This window comes from Centrocercus urophasianus, unplaced genomic scaffold, assembly GCF_019232065.1.
Source record: "Centrocercus urophasianus isolate 14NV4802_14NV808 unplaced genomic scaffold, USGS_Curo_1.0 seq_7, whole genome shotgun sequence".
NCBI lineage: Eukaryota > Metazoa > Chordata > Aves > Galliformes > Phasianidae > Centrocercus > Centrocercus urophasianus.
Window position 1 is genome coordinate 2,947,665 of NW_024885310.1, and position 21,835 is coordinate 2,969,499.

General features: G+C 39.2%; 1 protein-coding gene across 1 annotated transcript in view; it reads right to left on the reverse strand.

Moving 5' to 3' along the window:
• SPON1 (spondin 1) overlaps positions 1–21,835 on the reverse strand; it is a 183,918-nt gene that overhangs the window by 112,093 nt on the left and 49,990 nt on the right. Inside the window, exon 3 of the mRNA XM_042837215.1 lies at positions 15,261–15,394. Within this exon, the coding sequence (XP_042693149.1) occupies positions 15,261–15,394 (134 nt within the window). The remainder of the gene's footprint in view (positions 1–15,260; positions 15,395–21,835) is intronic.

Below are 21,835 nucleotides of genomic sequence, written 5' to 3' on the forward strand. Positions count from 1 at the left end.
TGCATGAATACCCAAAGCAGCCACACAACATTACATATACTCAGATGGAAACTGTATTAAATCACCTTTGAAATATTCACTGTTTAAATAATCAGTTTCGAGACTGGAGACTGATCAAATGATCTGAACAGCATATTTGCCTGCTTTTTAATTGCTATTTTTATCTTACTGTCTATTATTATTTTGACATAACTTTTATTCCTCAATGAAAGTTCTGATTTTGACTAAAGATGGAGTTTGGAGACTGACAACTGCTTCAAAATGGAATGGCTGGCGTTTACAAAAAAGCAAGAAAGCTCATAAGAATTTACACAAGATACACATTTGCTTAGTCTGTGCAAATCAGTGCAGGTATTTCTATCATCCTGTGCTGTCTGACCTTTTTTGGAAGGGGAAATATGATTGTTTTTCCCCAAATGTTGGCAGATTTAAGGGGACTTTTAATTGAGGCATTTCTCTCTGTGACTATCAGCAAAATCATCTCTGTAAAATGGGAAAAGGGAAAGCAGCTCTTCCTCCAACACATCACAGTACCACCGAATAAGAATGAGAAAGTAAACAAATACGTCTCCGAAATCTTCTCTAGCTCTCACTGTCCTCAAACGATGCTTTCCAGTAATTGCTAAAGCTTTGCATCGCATGAGAAAAATCATATGCATAGTAAGTAAATCATTTCCTTTTATTTTTATCCAGCAACACCTCTTTTTATTTCAAAAACAAATATTACTCTTTTTCTACGTTGTGGAGTTCTCTCAGCAAAATCAAGGAATATCTGGCAGTTTGCAGTATTTGTTTTGGCAATATGACTTCGTAACACTGACAGATTGGATACAAATAGGCCAGGCTTTTTCTGTCTTATTCAGAACACGTCTCAGCACAAGGAGGATGAGACTCACCCTTAGAGACTTCCCTGGAATGAAGGCCCTCTCCAGCACAGCTCTGCAACTGTGCCACCCTGCTGGGAAAGGCTCTATAAAGCCACGTAAATTGCATTTGGGGCATTAACAAACACAGAATATAATGAACTATAAAAATTCAAAGCAGCCTTGGGGTGGATGTTGCAACTCACACCAAATTTTTTTTTTTTTATTATTATTATTATTTTTTTTACTTTTTCCATAGGCAGAGCTTTAGATCATCATCCTTACTCCTTTTGTCAAATCACACCATGAGCAGAAATGACCTTACTTTAAAGTGTCTCTGCGGGTGCAATGATGTGACAAAGGAAGCAAGAAGGGATCTACGAGAATTATTCCTATGACATTTTTAAACTTGGAGCAAAAGCATTAAGCACAATATTAGAGATACGTTTTAGTAAAACAGAAACACAGATTTTGCCAGAGCTGGTGAGTATACACAAGTTCCCACTTTTTCCATCTCCATTGCAGTTCTTACAAACCATATGCTTCCTTACAAGATACAATGAAACACATGGAATATGTAGAGCCTAGCCAGTGAGGAAGCAGTGTGATGCCCAAGACATTCCCTCACCTCTAACAAAGCACAGTTTCCTTCCCAAGTATTTTGTCTTTTTTTTTCCCCAAAAGTAAACATCCACACTACTTTTGTGGGTGTGGGGTTTTTTTGTTTTGGTTTGTTTTTTATTGGCTCTGTATTATCACAGCTCCAACTACAGCAGTTTCTAATACGGGGTAACATTTTTGATTTTTACACGTGGGATGAGAACCACTGGTGACATTCTTGTGTTGCCAGAGGATGCAGACCACGGCTGTGAGTAAAATCAGCGCTCCAGAGTGGGTGATAGCAAGGAATAATACATCTTAACCAACTTAATGGAGAAATAAGTTGGGTAGATGAAGAAAAAAGAAGTACTAGAAAAGAAAACCCACTGATAGTGGAAAATAATAATGAAATCCTAGACTGCAGACAAGAAACTCTGTCTGCTCAATATTATTTATGAATTCACTTCGTCTTCCCCTTCCAGCCACCAAAGCTATTTTCTTCAATTATTCCATTTTACATCACTGTAAGTTCTTTCCCAGCTCAGAAAGCCAAGAACTGTATTTTACATACTTTAACAAAGAACCATAGATTGTACTTTACAAGATGTTTAATGAGGCTGAAAAAAATGTTCAGTCTCACCAGAGAAAAAGCTGCACCTACACCAGAAACTATCTTTGTCATTGATCATCACTGACAAGGGTCAGGACTATTATTTCTAGGTACTTAATTTCGAAAACTTAGGAGTTACCACAGGTGTGGGTGTTTGTTGTTTTTTCATTTTTTTTTTTTAATGTTTGTTTTTCAAACTGGATGCTTTTAACACAGTTTGAGCAAACCAACCAGACCTGGTATTTGCTTTTAGATAAACACGGTAACATTAATGCCAAGCGTCTCACTTCCCCCACATTTACAATTCTGCATATGATGATTGTCTTTTCTCCAGTAGATCAGTCAGCTGATAGAACAACAAAAGCTGCTTACTTCTAAAACAAAAACCAAATTCAGTGAATACACAGACATGAGTATGTCCCTCTTCAGCTTTATTTTTAAACATTTCAGTCACACTACCAGAAAAAAGATTTGAACAGAACTACACAGCAGGAACCAAGCACTCTAAACTCACCCTACAAACATATTCTAGGCTCACAACCCTTTCCTTTGTCCTTCATGTCACACTCAGGTACACCATGGTGAGCACATCGGAGCTCCTGACTGCAGGACTGATCAGGACATCATACAAAACGCAACAAAAAACTTCAAGTGAAAACACAGCTGTATATGCTGCCATGCTGTATTTGTTCTCAGAAAATCTCTCCATTCTTCTTGAATACTCACAGGATATAAATACTGAATCTCAAATCTTCAGAATAAAAAGTCATAGTGACAAAATCATTTCTGACATGTGTGCTACACCACTTACTTGCAAGGGTTTTGTTTTGTTTTTTTTTTTTTTTAAAAAAAAAAAGAAGAAAAAGAGAATACCAAAAGATGACAGAATGAGTTTGCCCTGGTCTTCTGAGTAAGCTTCATCTTCCTTAAAACCCATTGCTATTTGTGGCCTGTATCTTCACCTCATATTTTGCTATTCACAAAGTTCTTGTAGCAAGCATCACCTCGAACTTCAAAAGCAAGCATTGTGAATTGCACCACAAAGACAAGTCAGATAGCATTGGATAGGACTGGTTAGTTGGAGGATATGTTTATCCTGTAATTCTAAGTGCTAATCCTGTACAGCAGATAGAAGCAACATGCCAAAAGTAGCAGTACGGTTCCTATCAAGCTAGGAGCCCAGTGCTGCTCTACCTGACAGCTACATTCACTCAGCTCTCTCGCAGTAAGATCTGACGTGCAGCACTTGTGCATTAACTAACCAATCCTAACACCAAAATGATACTAGGACATGTCCAACCCATGCCAAGCATGGTTTTACTTTTGCTCTAAAAGTCCATGTAACCTGTATAACGCTCACCCAACCTGCACAGGGAACTCAGAGACTTAATTCCTCTGGACATTGAAGAGAAGCAAGGAGAGCAAAGGAAAGCGCATTCCCACTTTCAGGGCTGGCAGCTTGTTCCACCTACCATGAGAGGACACAGCAGAAGACAACTACATTATGATGTTAATGCAAATGAACTACTGCAAAACTGCTGTGTTTTAAACTCTCCCACATGTCACTCCTCACCAGTCCTCGCTTCAGAAAATTTTTCACCATTACTGCTTGACCTCTGTTGTTCTGTCACTAACAGCACAGTATAACATGCACACGTAACCCGTCAGAATACTCCTACACATATTTCCCTTTGGATCTCTCCCTTTGCCCACTCCAGGTTGGGGGATTAAATATTTTATTTTGTTTTTGTTATTATTCTGGCTTTTAGTATTGCAGTAACAAAGCAAAATAAGTAAAAATTAAACATACCCACAAGTGCCCAGTTAACAAAGACTGGAAAAAAAATCTCAAGTCTTTAGAAAAATTGTTCTAAACCTTCAATATTCTCAGAGGAAAGAAGTAAATGAGAAATGAACTGAATGACATGAACTGAAATGAGAAATGGAATTTCTCAGGAAAGAAGTAAATGAGAAGATAGTAACCAAGTATAAGAGCTGTCAGTTCTCCAGCCATGCTTTTAGAAGAGTCTCCACCAGGAATACACCAAAGATACATTGCAGTGACTAAACCATTTGCTGGTAGGGACAAGAACAGTGTATCGAGTGATATCCTAATCGATTCTCCTTCCTTGTAGAATAGCTGGAGTAAGGATTTGTAGCAAATACTGTTGCTAAATGTTGGTACATAAATCGTTGGAGAATGCAACAGCAGGGAGCCCATACAGAGGCAATCGTTTCTCCCTAATTCGGTTCTAAGCGTGCCAAATTCAACACATCCTTCTCACGTCTGATTAGCTGCTGCACGAGTAGCAGCTTTTCTACAGTACTCCCAAAGAACAAGCTAGTCCAAGTTAACTATAAATACATAAATATATCAATAGCAGAGCTGCATTACTCAGCTTACAGTTGGGAATACTCAGCAACTATTTGGACAATACAAATCCAAACTTTCACACCGATTGTTTTTCTGTTGCCCCTTCCAAAGTTTACTCTAAAAGAATCACTGACAGGAGACACGGAGCTCCCGACATTCCTACTGCTCTACAGGTATTAACAAACCACAGATCAACCTCAGAAACCTTAGGTAATCTCATCTCTTTAACTGCGCTCTAATCAATATGAGAGCAGAAGGTCAATACTCAGTCATTTACAACAACGCTACGCACAGGACTGAGGAAGATTTTATAGGATTTCAGCAGAAAATTACAGCCCAAATTGTGTTTGGCTCGCTAACGAAATTTCAGTGTATGGATGGCAATGGTGTTAAAGGGCACGCATGCCTTGAATTTCAATGGGACAAGAGGGAAAGAACACCTCAAAAGCAGGTCAGCTCAGCAGGGACAGCAATAATCCCTGAAATTTGAACACTCAAAACTGGCTGTGATTTCACTTGATGCAGATTATTGTATGAAGGGTATAGGATGCTGGACACCTGACCAGGTAGGAGGGGATAAGAGGCTGGGAAAGAGAGCTCATTTTGACAAAGGACCTGGCACAAGGGAAATTTAAAAGCAGGGGAATTACCATGGAGATCAGCGGTGAACAAGACATACGAAATCTCAAAGGAGCGCAAGCAGCAAGGCTGGAAAGGGTGATAAGGCAGAATCAGCAGCTGAAGGGGAAGCAGCCCTGGGATAGAGCAGGAGATCAAGCAAAGAACACACAAATGGAGGTGCTCCTTCAGATGCGTGTATGAGAAATAAGTAAACTCAATGGTTTTGAGATCAGTATCCAAGCAGTGCAACTTAAACTTTTGCAACAGCGTGCGCAGATTTGAAAACTGAAGCACAGCAAACAATAAGTCTGATCTTCAATCTCAGATTTTTGTGGGCTTGGATTTCTCTTTTTGTACGTTTATGTGTGCGGCATTTTTTTTAATTAATTTTTCTTTTTTTTAATAATTGACAGTCATTTGCTTCTAACATACATTTAAAAAGAAAAGGAGACAGAAAAACCACACTTTGAAAACACACAGTTTAGATACACTGACGCTGAGCCTGTCCTGAAAATCTAGGTGTGTGCTGCAACCTTACTTTGCTGGCAATTGTGAGCCGACCTTCTGTTGAGAACTGATCTTAATTCTATCAAAATCAATTTCACTTAATTAGATGAGAAGCACGGCCTTAATTCCTTCCAAGTAGCCTCTGAAAACTAGAAAATTATAAGGATATCACTCCTAACTTTATTACTGCTAAGTGAAGTGTTTTCCTGATCCAGTAAATGAAGAAAACACTTATCTGAGTATATCTGCAATTTGCCTCCTCTTCATGAGTCTGGCTTTACTTTATTTACTGGCCTAAACATTTCCAGCACCTTGTAAGTAGAGCTATGGGTGGCAGGAACATAGATTGCTACTATAAAACTGACATGAACAAAGAGCTACGTGTGTTCCTTCACTGTACTGAAAGCTGTGCTTCGGCTATGATTTATTCACAAAAACTAGGTAAGGAATACTAACAGACAATTTATCTGAAGTAACCAAAGAATTTCTTCATCAACTTTCATGAAACAGTGGCACCTCTGCAGTGCAGGGCATTTTTCTACTTCATATATAAGTTTGCCTCATCATAAACACAGGTTGCTCCAAAAGTAATGCCTCCTGTTCAGTTCCGTGGAAAGTACAACAGATACGAAGAACACAACAGCACTATTCGATAGAGCAAATTCTCAGCTGCAAAACACTTTCTTCAATGTAGTCACCACCACTAGCTATGCATTTCCACCAGTGATGAACAAAAGCCTGCATGCTGCACTCCTAACAATCTGCACCAATGGTGGTGGACCCAGTGTCCCAAGCAGCACTGCTGAAATGCACCACCCATCACCTCGCCATGTTCACATCCACTGGTTGGCCTCTACAAACGTTCAGCAAACATCAACGAATGACGAGTGCAAATTTTTTGCACGTGCAGGAATTCAGCACCATCCTTCTGCTTCACCCACACTTCCATGTCTGACTCCATTTTGTCAGGCTCTGCTGCCAACTGTCACACAGCAACAAAATGCAACAGTACACTGATGGGAAGGTTTAACCTCTACTGCCATCCCACCATCATCCACCTCTGATGTCATAGACCAACATCACAAAACAAGAGGCATTACTTGTGGAGCAGCAGTCAATTTATTTCAACAAACAACCACAAGGCAATTGCAGCAGAGGAGAGATGTTCTCCACCCTGCCTCCCTCCACTTGCAGAATAAGCGTATATTGAACCTTTGGAAAGAAATGTATGGAAAGAACCACTACAGTAGGTCATCCTCAAGACTTCACTTGTCAGAGCTCATTCAAGGTATCACCAGGCAGCATACACTGCACAGCAAACAAGTGCTGAGTTCACTCCCCTCCAAGAGAGACGATTCTTTCTTAGACACAGGACCTTACGTCCACAAGTCTATCATTTCTGCAGCAAAAGAAAACCCAGAAACCATCAACGAAGACAAACATGCTTTGTGGTGCACTGTAAGGCTTTACACCACATTCTGCTAGAGCAGCGAACAAATCCATGTCTGTGGGGAAGCAGCACAGAAAGCATTCAGATCACTACAGTTGGGATAGCAGAGATACCTAATGCATGCCTAATGAAGCAGAAAAGACAAAAAGCGAGTACCTAATTACTGCAAAGGAGAAAAAGGGATGGTTCACCCACCTATTGGGTGAATTTGATATTTAAATCCTCTCACAAATCCCTTCCAAAGACTGCCAGACCAGGTGAGTGGAAAGACAGGAATCAATCCAATAGTCCATTTACACAAAAAGCAATTTCTTTTCTAGGTGGCTTCTTCCTTTTATCATTTCAGAGGAATTACAATAAATGCAGCTGCTTCTTTAAGAAAAGCGATCAGAATTGATGCTGCGGTGCTTCATATGTGAAAAACAGTCAAGATAAACTCTATGCCCAGGCTCTGAGACCCTCGTTTATACAATACCTTACTCTTGGTGAGTCCTCAGTTATTACTTTTAAATCCATGAGAAGTTAAACACTTTGCAATATAATAAGGATGGCAAAATCTGACACTGTTAACTCAGATATTTGCCTTTCACACGAACGTTATCATTCAGCTTCAAGTTTTAACTGCTAAATGAACTACACCAAACTGCAGTATTTTATCATGGGCACGCAGACAGCTCAGCAAACGTCAGACCCAGAAGGCTGAAACAATTTTGCTAACAGAGATTTTCATATTACATTATTACATCCCATATACTTACATTTAAGAACGTTTACTTACACGCTCTCACAAAAACACAGTCATAAAATACATTAAAAGAGGAGCAAATGACCAGCAGGATGTGCCATTTTCATGACTAATTTACCGCAGGTTTATTAACATCTAAGAAACGCTGAAGGGTTGTGGGATTAAAACCATTATGCTATTAATTTATTTAACGCTCTTTCCTGGGCCTGCAGACATTTTGAACAAGGGAGGCTCTCACCCAGGCTTTCTATTTCACATTACATCAAAAGTTACATTTTTTCCACAATAGGCACACGCTGGACAAAATCACTGGAGAAAAGAAAATGTAAATAAAATTTGAAGAAAAATGTTAAGGAAATTTAAAAAGGACTGCACAGTACTTAGCCTTTCCATCATCTAATTTCCTCATTGCTGGACCCAACTTGTCCTTCGCTTTCCATGATGCGAAATGAAAACACTCCCAGCGTTGTGCTTGCATGAGATGGGCCTCAGTGGCCCCTAGTCTTATGAAAACAAACAAACAAACCCACCTGGTTCCCTGTAAATAGTAGAAGCAATGCAACATTTCAATCCATAAATAAAAAGCGTGCCATTTAAAACGGTGTTCCATTTATTGTGAAGTAGACTACTGAACGTAATGCCTCCAGCTTCTGGCACTATAAACAAACCATTTCTTTAACATGACTTATGCATTGAGAAAGCTTAATCGCAGTTCACGTAATAAAAAACAGATTTAAAACATTCCATCAAAATTTGTAAAAACACTTCTGATATCTTCAACAGAGTCTCTGTTCTACGTTTTGAAAGGAAATCAAATTATGACTATTATTATGACTACGATTATTTCTATTCCTTCCTCTCTTTGTCTCCCCTAAAAAAATTGACAGCGGTATTGAAGTCAAATTAAACATCTGTTTGTAAAGTAAACCAGAGTACTACTGGCAGCTGCTGCAGAATGGCAAATGATCTGCAGCTGCCAGGTTCCTAAATTAACAATGACTTTAATTTACCAGCAGCAAACAAGAAGAAAATAGTGGAAACCAAAAAAAATTCCTCCCACTACTTAAAAATTACGAAGACACAGAATATTAGAGGCTGAGCCAGAAAGAACTCTGAATTTCCTGCTTTATCTCCCTTCTTACTGGAAAAAAATTTCAGACCAAATCAAATCGCAGTGCAAGACACTTTCAAGAGCTCCCCTGCATGCATGTGATATCCTTGTGTATCTCCACCCCAAGATATGGAGATAGATATAATAGATATAAAACTTCTTACAGGGTTTATTCTTCTTCAGTACCAATTTCGTTCATGATGTAACACTCCTGAATAAAAACATTGTCTTGATTTCTCATACATCCTTCTAGATCTTTGTACATATCGACACATCAAGCTAGCAGACTCCCCAAGATGTTATGAAAGATACATATCAATTACATCAGATTTAGCATGAATTTTTAGGCTATGTTCAAATACGTAAAACAAATGAATTTATTTTTACAAGCTTAGAACTTAAGAGTTTCAAGGTCAGTGCTGTTGTGCATATATCATTATTTTCATTTGATAACGTGAATGGTGGAATAGAGTTCCATCTGGCTGCAGACAGCATCAAGCTGCAGCTGATTAAAATGCAAAGCAGTTCATAAATCTGAGGAATTCTGAAAAAGCAGTAATTAAATAATGCTAAATGCAAAGACCTGGTTTTAGATAAGAGTAATTATTCACACAAAGACAGGAAGGAAAGCGTCAGAGAGACAGAAGCACTTGATATCAGGATGAAGGGGTTCTAGTGGATGAGATGCACACAAGTAAGTGCTCCTCTTAAAAAAATAAAAAGGCCACAACATCATGACAGTGCCTTACGACTGTGTGAAGTCATGTGAGGTATCTGCAGGGCTACAACGCTCACACGTGGGTACCACAAGCAGAGACCCTCATTTAGAGGAAGTCGAGCATTTGCAATAGAATGCACCACAACACTCAAGGACAAAAACTACCTATGCATTTTGAAGGTGCAGGGTTATGTACTTCAAAGCATCCCCACTGGGTCCCCTGAGAACTCTCACAACACAAAAGTCTGGGCAGCACAAGGAAAAGCAGCCAGGCACCTCTGTACAACGCCAGCTCCAAGTCCAGCATGATACTATTGCAAGCACCTTCATCAGCTGGACGTAGCAACATCTGCACTGAAACCTGGGAAAATAAACTATGTAACCAAAGCAACAACTATGGATTTGTGGTTGCAGGATGTCCCATCGCTCATATAGCGCAGTTGAAAGAGAAAAGCCCTTAAATGACCTTTAATTCTGCATGTAACAGCAAGGGGATATACTTTCTCCACCAGCACCCAGCTGCACTGAAGCCAGCTGCTAACCCACTGAACCCACTGGCTCTGTGGGTGCAAGAACTAACAGTCACAATCTTACAAGCTTCACAACGGCCTCTGCAAATAAGCCCCCTATACAGCAACAACTGAGGAAATGCAATTGAATTCTGACCCAGGGCCATTTCCAGAATGATCACTGCCTGTGTGAGACAGCTGCTAGCAGATACACGTGAGGCAGGAAGCGGAGTATTACAAGCAAGGGGCCAACCCAAGCAATTGTGCTGAAGCACGAGAGCTTTGCTACAACATCACAGCTATCTGAAATATTTTGTCAGTGCACACACTGATACACTGAATCTATCGCAGTTTTATTCGGAAGACTGCAGTTATTTGAAATTATTCTGTTAATGATACCGAACGCCACCAATTAGCAGCACGACTAAAGACAAAGAAAACTTCATATGATGAAAAACAAATTGAAACAAACTAAACCAAGTCGTATTTCCTCAAAAATTGTAAGATATTTGCCTGGACATGGTTCAGAAAACATTTCCAGAAATGAACAGAAGAGAGATTATGACAAATACAATGGATTTTTACAAGTAGCAGTGTTAATAAGCAATACTTATAGGCTGCAGATTTTAATCTGATGATTGCATAGGCAGAAATAAGTTTATATTATCAGTAAGTAAGCAAGAATTTCTGTTAAATTTACTATACAAATCACATCCTTTACCTGAGAAGTTGATTACTGTGTGAGTCAATCAGAAAAATGCTTTTTCTTTCCTAAATGGCAATGGAATACAACTTATCTGCACGCTGCCAATATTTATTACATTAACCACTGACCTCAGATTTAGTGAAAACCATCCGTTGCTGCAGGAGGAAAGATAATTACCATGTAGCAGTACTCTGTTCTTGAGACCTACAGCAACTGACAGATTTAATCAACGTGGATATTAACAAGATTCTCTGTACCATGAAATTTTAATGTGTAACAAAATATTTACAAAATGTTCTTCCCTTTGCTTTATATCACAGAATTCTACAAGCACTTGCAGACAACCATTTTGCTCTGCTTCGTCCATTAATTATGTGGCCCAACCTTTACTCACTCATTGAGGGATGTAAGAGCCCAATGGGCAGAGGCCCCTTCTCTTGAGTTGTGCCTACAAATCTGGGGCAAGCATTAGTCTGAAAGAGGTGATGGCATCACAGCCAGTGAATTTTGAGTATTTATCATCCTTTTTGTCAGTGGGGTATTACTTACTCAAGTCTGCATTTAAGATTTTCCTTGATAAACTGGATAAATTTCCATTAGCTTTTCTTGTCGCAGACTGAAACAGCTGATGCCTGAAAATTATTCATCTTCTCTTACTTTGAAATGTGTGAAAACGCTGCTCCGAAAAAAGTTACAGCATCAAGCTATGACAAAAAATAAGCCATAACTGGACAGAAGCACTGATCTGTGGGATGAAAACCTCTGCTTACTAGTTGTCTAATTTAAAACCAAAAAATGTGAACGTATTTCTGTTTTACTTTTGCTGAAAGAATAAATTAGATATGATGATTTACATGTTGGAAAAAAAGGCTTTGAAAAGAAAAGCAAATACTAAATACAGAAACAGTCAGAGTTCAAGTCCTCTGAAAATTTATCTGCTTCTATGCTATGATAGGAACAACACCAGGCTCTGCCACTGTGCAACTATCAACACAATTGGTTTCTTTACAGCAGGCTGCATACAGCACAAGGGCTTAGGCTGTTCCAGATAGAGGTCTTTAACCATCGAAGCAAGAAATATGTAACTTCTAAAGCTAGAACAGATGCTGAGGTAATCAAAAGAACTCTGATTGCTACGTAAGACACTAGTGAGATACTCTGTTGATTCATGCGTCCATAATGAGTTTGCTCCAGACAGCTGCAACTTCTATTCCAATACCCCAGTGCTGTCACCAGGCTGACTACTCAACTGGACTGTTGATGATGCATTCCAGTCCCATTCGGCAATGCAAAAAATCAGTGCTTAAAATCACGTGCAGTGTCCAAGGCCACCCCCAAAGCAATATGCTGGTTCTTTCATCCATCTAGAGAAATCATTTTAAGAGCAGGCTTGCTTTGTGCAATTTGATTTTGACAGCATTCCTAGTAGTAATCAAGAAAGGGAAAAGAGAGCTTAAAGCTTGAGAGTGCCTCTCCCGAGCAGTGCCTAACAGCTAAGCAAAGTCTTCTGCCCTGTGATTTCGGTGAGGCTCAAACCTATGCTGGAATCTTTGGACAAACAGAGGTGCAGTGATCGCATTCCAGAAGGATGCTCGATAAACTGACAGTTCCAATAAAGCAGCTGGAAGGATGCGAGCATTTAGGCTAGTTCGCTGCCACCACTTAGCAGGGATGAAAAGATGAGATTCACTGCTCTTGACTGAGCAATTACTGCGTGACAACATATCTTAATACACCTCTTTGTGTGTGCGTGTGATTTATGTACTACCATTAGAAAAACATGCTTTAGAAGGCAAATTAGTGACAATAAACCAAATTTAAGTATATGCTAGTTCTCTGTCCTAAACTTTATATTTTGCAGTCACCCAGTAAGCCAGCATCATACACAGATTTGCTCATGCGAAAAGACTTATCTCTTGCTGAACACAGGAACTACAGGTTACTCCTATTGCGTTTCATTTTATGCTTGTGAACCAAATTGATCAAGTGCACCATGCCCAGAAAGCATTAAGATAACTACCAGCCAAATGCAGGCTATCCAGCGTTTCTCTCAAAAGGCATCCATCCTTGCTAACCAATAGAAAGGATGTTCCCAAGCCTCAATATCCGTCTGGAAAAAGACTTCTGGGAATATTCCGTACTTAATCATACACATAATAAGCCTAACAAACAATACTTGGCATCAAAACAGTAATAATTTTTTGGTGGATCATTAACATTTAACTTCTGCCTACATTAAATGAAGTCCCTAGATCACAATACTGTGAAAAGAGAGAATTATATCCCTGTGATTCAGAACAGGCTCCACAACATGCCCATGCTGTTCTGTGAATTTTAGCAAAAAATGATCAGATAGACTCCAAGGACTAAACCAGATATTCATGAAAACTACATTCAGCTCTTCTATGGAATTTTGTGACAGATAACCATAAAGAAGGTTAATTGCATTTAATTCAGATGTGCTCAAAATTTTACACCCAAAAGAAAAAATATAAATGTTGTTAGCATCAAAAACACATCAGTCAGCGATTTCTATGATTGATCCCCACTTACTAATTCCTGAAATCAACAACTGACAACAATCAATGCTTCATTCCTTCTCCAGAATGCCTTCAGGAGTAGAGAAGTTGCTTCCCCTCTGAGGTTAACAAACCAGATATTGGGAGCAAGCCTGTATTTTTCATATATTTTTACTGAAAATCATCCAAACAATTTTTTTTTTTCTACTTTTTTCAATACAGACTGCCTGAGATACACACTGTAAGTGGTGCTCACTAAGCTAAAAATGTGTCCTTCCTCCATTAATTTCAAAGTATAAGACATTTCTTTTACCTACCCAAACAGATTGTGGCACCTGGTGCTGGTCAGGTCATCTAAGTTGGCACTTCAATTATTTCACTGGCACTGATGATGAAGATTATTCTGTGAAGACTGAGTACTGCTGATTTAATTTGTACAATCTTAAGGGCAGTGACAATTTCATGCTTCTGTGTATACAACATTAGGACTGCAGTTCCAACTGCTACTTTTTGGATTGGCTGCTTGAATTTTCTGCCACAATGTACAAAACTGAGCGTAAAAATGAAAGTGTGTTGAAAAACCTGCAAGGCTTGACCAGCACAGAGGAGGGAGAAGAAACATTTATCACAGTTTCAATAGTTGGTGGTACTTTTCTGCATTCCTTTGCTGACAAGCCCCCAGAGAACCACAGTCTCTGTCATTTAAGCTTCCATGAGATAAGTACGGGGCTTGGTTGGTTGTCTTGTTGTGTTTTTGCTGGGTGTTTTTTAGATGATAATCCTATTTAGGATGGTAATTAAAAAAATCCACCAACTTGAGTTGTTACATGTCATTACAGGATTCAAGTTTAAATCATGCCTGCTCGAAAGGAGGCACAAAACATCACCTTCGTACGCTACTGCAGAAACGCCCCAAGCAATATTTGTTCCGCAGCTAGGAGGGAGGCAGTTCTGAGTGGAAAAACAAAGAGCCTTGCTGATAAGTAGCTGAAAATTTCTGCATGCAAACCTTAACAGACAACCAGTGCAGCCATCCAGCAAGCAGCAGGCCTCTCATTTTGGCTAGCCTGACACGCACATGTCCAGAGGTTAAAGAAGCCTGTATGTGCATTCATTCCAGTGAATGTCAAAACAGGGGGTCTTAAAACTACAGCAGGTAGACACGCACTGCTGAAGGTCTGAGCCTAATCTCCAGGGGCCAGCTGACCCTCGTATCTTTGTGCCAAGGGCAGCACCACAGAGCAGCTTGCTGACCTGTTCAGAAGCTGGCTGCAATTTTAACAACACCTTTTTCTGAACTGGCCTGAATTACCAGCAGCAGGACTATTGTGACAGCATCCCCTCACAAGCCTAGAGCTGTTTTGTGTCTCTGAAGATACTCTTGGTACTGATAAGGCTCAGAAATTCTTTGCTTTACTGCAGGGTGCATCTTAGCAATTGCAAAGGCTTACTTATTCCAAACAGAAATTCAAAGCGAGTGAACAAATCCCAATTGTCTACACATATTTGACCACACTGCCCTATTAAATACGACAAGCAAAATCTTAAGAGACAACATAATGTTTCTCTGGAAACAACAGACCCCCTTGCAGCTTTCTCCAATAATTTCTGTAGCAGTACGTGACTTACAGCTTCTACACAGAGCTCCATTGATTGCATCTCAGCCAAAAGGATGCAATCTTGATTTTAAAGCAATCTTTACAGCAGTATTAGATTTGTAGGTACAATAAACAGAATCATCTAGTTTGGAAAAAGACCTTCAGGACCACAGGATCATTTGAGTTGGATGGGACACTTGAAGGCCATCCAGTCCAACTGTGCTACAATGAACAGGGACAGCGCAGCTAGATCCGTTGGTTAGAGCCCAGTTCATCCTGACCTTGAATATTACTTGACTGCTAAGTTGCATACACATAAAAACACTTACTTGAGGATGACGCAGCCCGTACCAGCAGGAGGAGCCGTCCAGAACACCTGGATGCGTGTCCTCCTCCTAGGTGTGCTCTCAGTCACTGCAACGGGACAGTTGCTCATGAACTGCGTCTCTTCTTCATCTATGATCTGAGGAATTGCAAAGAAAAGAAGGTAAAAAGATGAGACATGCAGAGCCACTACCTCTGAAATACACTGTATGTTCTGTATGTAGGTTCTGTCGGCTCCTGCTTTCTTTCAGTGAAATTATTTGGAAAGCTCTGCTTAGTGCTCTTCTGTAAATGGATTCAAAACATGCACGTAACTCATTAACACGAAGAAAGGAAAAAAGATGGGCTACAGGTGAATTCTTCAGTTCTAAGTTAAAAGGTGGGGATCCTTTCTGAGCATGGCTGCAGCTAACCTTATTTGGGGATCCTCGCCGCTGGAATTCCAAGTAAATGTTAATGAACTGAAAATATTTGAAGATTAATCCTTTCCAGCTTTTCTTATTAGTAGCCGTACTAATAGCAACTGTAGTTTGTACTAGTAGCAACTGGTTGGGACAGATGGAACAGAAAGGAAAAAAGATGGGTTTTCAGTTTATTTATTTTCATTTTAAACTAACCTTTGTTTAAGCAGTATCGTTTCCAAGTATAAAAACTCTCCAGGACAGAACAGATAATACGTGAATCATATTGCTCTATAATTCAGAGACTGCTATTTAATCCAACCTGCACTCATTTTTACTTTTACAATTGATTGCTGTTCAACAGAAAGATTTAAGTGGTGTAAGTTAACACAAAACCACAGAGGCTGTAATGAAACTGGTGTTGTTCCAAGGATTTTACTCAAAGGTGCCTGTGACAAAATAGCTTTCTCACAACATATGTGCTTCATGGACTGTACTTTAAGCCGTCTGTTCGTCAGATTCTAAATTCATCAGAAGCTGATTAGTTTTATTTGGAAACAGGCTACGTTATGATACTGCAAAAATGCTTTTCACAATGACTCTGTGGTCATTGATGGAGTAAAATCTCCCAAGACACTGGGTCAAGATGAATTATAAACCACACCATTCTGAGAAAGGACAAGATTCGTTTCTAAAGGAGCTTTTCCAGAATTCTTGAACTAACAACACACATTTTTGCCAAATTACATTGAAAAAATAATCTTACTGCTGTAAATATAAATATTTTGACACCAAATACTGACTTACATTACGAAAAAAACCCAATATCTGTAGTCTGATCCGATTTGCTTCAGCGGGCAGGCATCCATGTCATTTCACCCAATCCTACAGCCAGAATTCTCAAACTTTTATAGCAGAGCCAAATATTATTTTGGCTTTCTGTAACAAAAGAGAGGTGCTGACCCAAGGAGTTAATCTAAACTCTATTCAGCCAAATCAACAGGATAACGGTTAGTGAGTTTTAAATGTAAAGCCATTAATATTCTCCAACTTTTTTAATGCTTCAGAGAATCTGTGTAAACACAACATGTGAAGCTACTACCATGCTAGATTTTAATCAGTGTGAAGTACTGGGAAGCATGGGACTTCGCATGTGCTTAAATTGGTACTGAATCATTTTCTATTTCTACTTAATGCAATCTAATGCACTTAACTTGATTACTAGGAAATCCCTAACCTACAGTTCTGCCTTGGTCATCAACAGTATTTACGCTGCCTGCCTTACTCCGTCAACAGTAGAACAGAGAAATAACGCTGTTCAGTTGTTCCTCAGAAAGGCTGTCTCATTAAGTTATGGTCACAGTAACTGACTTCTTCATATTCCACAGTAAAAATTCAAAATTCTGTGGGACGAAGAATGATTTTATACCACCTTATATAAAATGAAAAACCACTAAAAATTGTTATTTATATGACCACAGGATAATTCCTATTGAAGGTGCTCTTAGGAGGTCATGTAAGAATTCTCCACAGACAGTTTTTTTTCTAGAAAAACACGGCTACTGCCAAGTACTGCTGGAGTTACACTAACTCCACATTCGCTGTGCATTGCAAACTGCTGCTGTTCCATCATAACTCACACCCTTGCACAAAAACTGAGAAAACACCTTCAATACAGGTCAAGGAAGCTAAGTCCTTACAGGTAACTGCAAATAGTTCGCTATTGACCAGGTAGAAGTCATTCAATGAGCCTTTCACTTATACCGCTTTTACAGCTCTAGTGTAACTCTTGTCTGAAACAGACTTCATCAATGAATGTTTCTGAAGAAGTCCAACTGAAATGGATCTGTGTTCTCAAAGCACAGAGTTGCTACTTTCAGCTAACGAGGATTCAGCTGATTTTACATTGTTCTTCTAGCAGTCACGATAGCAGACCCCTCTACATACATTTAAGTGTACGGTAAATCCTTGACCCTGGGGGAGTCAACCCTGCTTTTTTGTACAACAATGAATGGAATCACAAAGACAAGTGAGAAACAAACAGGTGAACAACAACAAATACATTTAAAAAAACCCAATAGCTAATGCATAAGGGAAAAGCCATGAGCAACTGTGAATAGTTGTTGTATGCAAAATTTCCGTCCACTGCAAAAAAGAGAACTCAAAATATGTGACTTCATTTTAGCCATTAGTTTGGAGTACATCCATGCACATTTCTACTAGCAACAAACAAATATAAAAATGCAGATGTATTTTGTATTTCTATAGCCTACCAAATTCCTACAACCTAAAAAATGATGAGTTTTTCAAGGAATACAGATGACCAAAATGAAACCAAAGTTCTGATCACATTTTAAAACACAGCGCAGGAAGAAGAGGAAGCCGTTAGACTTAAAGGCTACATCACCATTTCCTACATCAGTAACTATTAAAGCAAGAACACTGAAGCACTAAGTGTCTGCTGTGAAAAACCTGACCATAAAACACTAAGGTCCTGGAAAAGAGTGTGAGAAAAAAAATTAGACGGAAGCTTCCGTAATAAAGACTTCTAAAGTTGACAGAATACAATAAAAAGCTCCTGAATTAGACAGAAAAATTCAAATATAAGTTGATCTGGGCGGTTTAAGAAATTGCTTTAAAATACTTTTGAAAACTCAGAAGAATTCCCCAGTTTCTAGGAACACAGGGTAAATATTAACCTGTATCAGAAGCATTTCTTAAAAATATGCATTTTTCCATATCTGTGGAGGTTTGATTTTCTGAGTTCCAAGGTGCAATGCAGAAAGTTCAGCACTTACACAACAGGATTCCAGTATTTTACAGTAGTGGAGGATTTCATTGTGCTCACATAACACAGGGGAAATAATACTAGCCTGGCAAAGTTCATGGAGGAAAAAAAAAAAAAAAGATATGTACTCTTTGAAAATAATACAATCCTGATTTTTCTTCTGGAGTCATGTCAGACCACATAATGCATGAAGGAAAAATTGGCAGGAAAAACCACGCAGATTAAATGTAGCATTTGCAAAATTACAGCTTGCTAAACTCTAGGTTATACGTAATGGGAAGCCTCACATTTTCAGGAATGGGCCCGTAAAAAACCTAAAAACTAAAACTAACACTTGGCACAAGAATCTGCGGTATCAAACCAGGGGTATCTCTGTGTGACAAATTCTTCTGAATCCATGCATGCAGTAATAGTAAGCCTTCACATTCTATTTGCTGGGTGTTTTCTCATTGTTGGGATTTTTTTTATTACTCTATGACTGTAATATTATTTGAACAATTCATTCCCTCAGGGAAACTAGTGCAAATTCTGATAATCGTCCTGGAGTTAACCTGGATTCAAATGACTGTCACAGAAAGTAGAATTCAGCTGACCTGTGTAAATCTACACACATGGAAGCAAAGATATTAAGAGGGAGAATTTGCCAGCTCCAGCTTCAATCCTGCATTCTTTGCATATTCCAAACATGGAAGAATTTGAGGAGTTTTGGGTGTTCCTGAAAAGCAGGACTGGATGAACGCTTATCTGTTAAACTGAGGAGTGGCTTTCTTTTCTCAGAATTAGAACCATTTCTTGCTGGGTGACAGACCTTGCTATTGCTTTCTAATTTTCACAAACTGCTGGTCAAATAAAATAATTCCAGTGGTAATACTCTCTACAGTTAAATTCACTTAAAAATACACATCAGTATTAAAAAAAAAAAGTCAAAATGCTTATAAAATAAGTTACATACAACATAAAGAAAGGAAGTAAGATTGAGTACAAAGGAGATGAAGTTACATAAATCCTCTACTGGCGTGAGTCCGCTATTTCAACCACTGGCCAGGATCTTCGACACCATTCTTTGTTTTATGGATGCATCATCGCTTTCCACCCACTGAAACATCTGTGCTCTACTGGAACAACCAAATGTAAAAAATAAAAATAACAAAAAGGGAAACTTTCAGTTCTACAAAGAAGCCTGATGCTAGATAGGCGGATCAAGACTTTGACAGAGGAGTAGAAGAAAAAAATAAAGGATAAATATATCTTCCAAGACATAAATAAATGAACAGTGAGACATTTTAGGGAATTCTTTCCAGTCGCTTTTCTCTTGGATTTCCAACAAAGATTTTAAATATTGTGCTCACTGAAAAGAAAAAAAAAAAAAAAAAGCTATGCTGGATGATCAAAAGGACAGACTACTGAAAGAATCCTGTCTGAGAATCCTATTAAGCTGCTTTGTAATTATTCACTATAAAAGACTTGGTCTTTGTCATACCACAGTGCATATTATTCTTCTGCCTAAATTAACCTACAAGCTACATTACACCTTCTGCAGACCCTGGTGTATATTCCAAGGTGCAATTCAAACAGGAGGAGAAAGAAGTCAGTTCACTGTGACTAGAACCTGAAACATCATGAAAATAAAGCACTGCAAGTCTCCACACTAAGCAGCCTTTCCTGCCTCAGAGATTGCCTATAGAAAGTTTGACAACGATCCCTTCTTCGCTTAATTCAGCATGTATGAGAAAAGCAGCATCTATTTTGACAGAGACAAGTAACAATAAACAATTAGCAGGTACGAAGTGCTGGGTTTGAATGATTCCCAGATATCTGTGTTGTAAAATGTTGAATCCTAAGGCTGATGCTGAAGGTATTAGCACGTCAACTGAAAATGGCCAATTAAGGAAATGCTACGGGAGAAAATCCAGATACAGGAACTGGGGTTGCTGGGAACTGGAAATGGCCACCTGGGCAGCATCTCACAACGAGCAGACTCTAAGTTCACGAACAAAGAACTACACTTTCAGTCTTGTTTCCTTGAGTTTTTCACCTTAACTGCAACATCAACATTTAGATGAAAACAGTTGGGTGAACCATTTTCAGCTACTTTGACTATCAGACTACATTACTAGTATTTGTGACAAATAATACACCTTTTCCCAGATAATATCTTACTTTTATAATCCCTAACAGAGAAACTCTATTAGGCATGGATAGCTATCATTATTCTCATGGCTGCAAGTCTCATTTTCTTCTGCCTATAGCTTCAAAAAGAAGCTATTCTGATGAGGAAATTTCCTCTCGTTTCATTTACGAAAAGCTCTTAGCAAACACTAAGATCCAGCACGGAAAGAGCAAAATCTTTCTGAATAATATTGCTTTACGAAATCCCTTCAAAGATCCTAGTTTCTTAATGCTGCCAATGCTACCCAACAACCCTCGTCAGAAACGAGGAATTATTTTGAAGACTGAACTTGCTTTTCCCACCTTGGCACGCAAGAGCTGAGAGCGTGCCAGGTGACTGCTGTAAACATCTGAGCAGCTGCAGCGCAGGGCTTCGCACCAGCACACTGGGCAAGGAGACTTCCCACGGCATTTGGTACAAAAGCTGTGAGCAGTGCTGTGCCTTGCTCAACAAATGTCACACTTTGGGTTCAGCCTATACGGCTTCCTGTACAGTACCTGAAATGTTGCACTGGGATTCTGGGTAAAACAAGAGAAATTCAGTTTTAAAGGGACAGGACTTTTGGCTTATCTTGGTGTGTAATTTAATCCAGTTAGACCCAAATGTAGATTTGCAGAGGTACGGGCTATACTTGACAGCTCAGACACACTAACTGGTGTATTCTTTTTCCCATTACATTCAGGTAGTAGTTAGAAGACAGAACTTGAGTCTGAATGAAATCAGAGCTCATTTATAGTTTAATGTAGCTTGCATCTGCAAGCATGAAACAAGCACGTGGAAAAATAGGTTAAATTTTGCAAATGCTTAGATGTAGGAAAATGAAAAAATACTACTTTTGAGACTCAGTTCCAAGGATTAGGAAGTAGAACCGCGCTACCATACCACAGACCTGAAGCAGAATAATAACAAAGACGATGGGGATGCCAAGCAGGCTGTGCCACGTCCACCCCATGCAGGCAGGGGCCACACAGTAACAGTCTGCACTAACCTGAAACCTGAGCAGCCCTTGAGCTGCAGCTCCCCTCATCTGAGCCAGGACTGACCCAAACAGCAGTGTTACAGCACTAACACGGTCATCTCAGAGATGACTAAACACCACTCCAACAAAGACAAATGCAGCATTTACTGGGCAATACTTTCATGTAGATGCTTTTATGCTCAGTGTTTCTGTCAAACTATCTCCATACGAACGCGAGATATTTGGCAAAAACATAACCATTG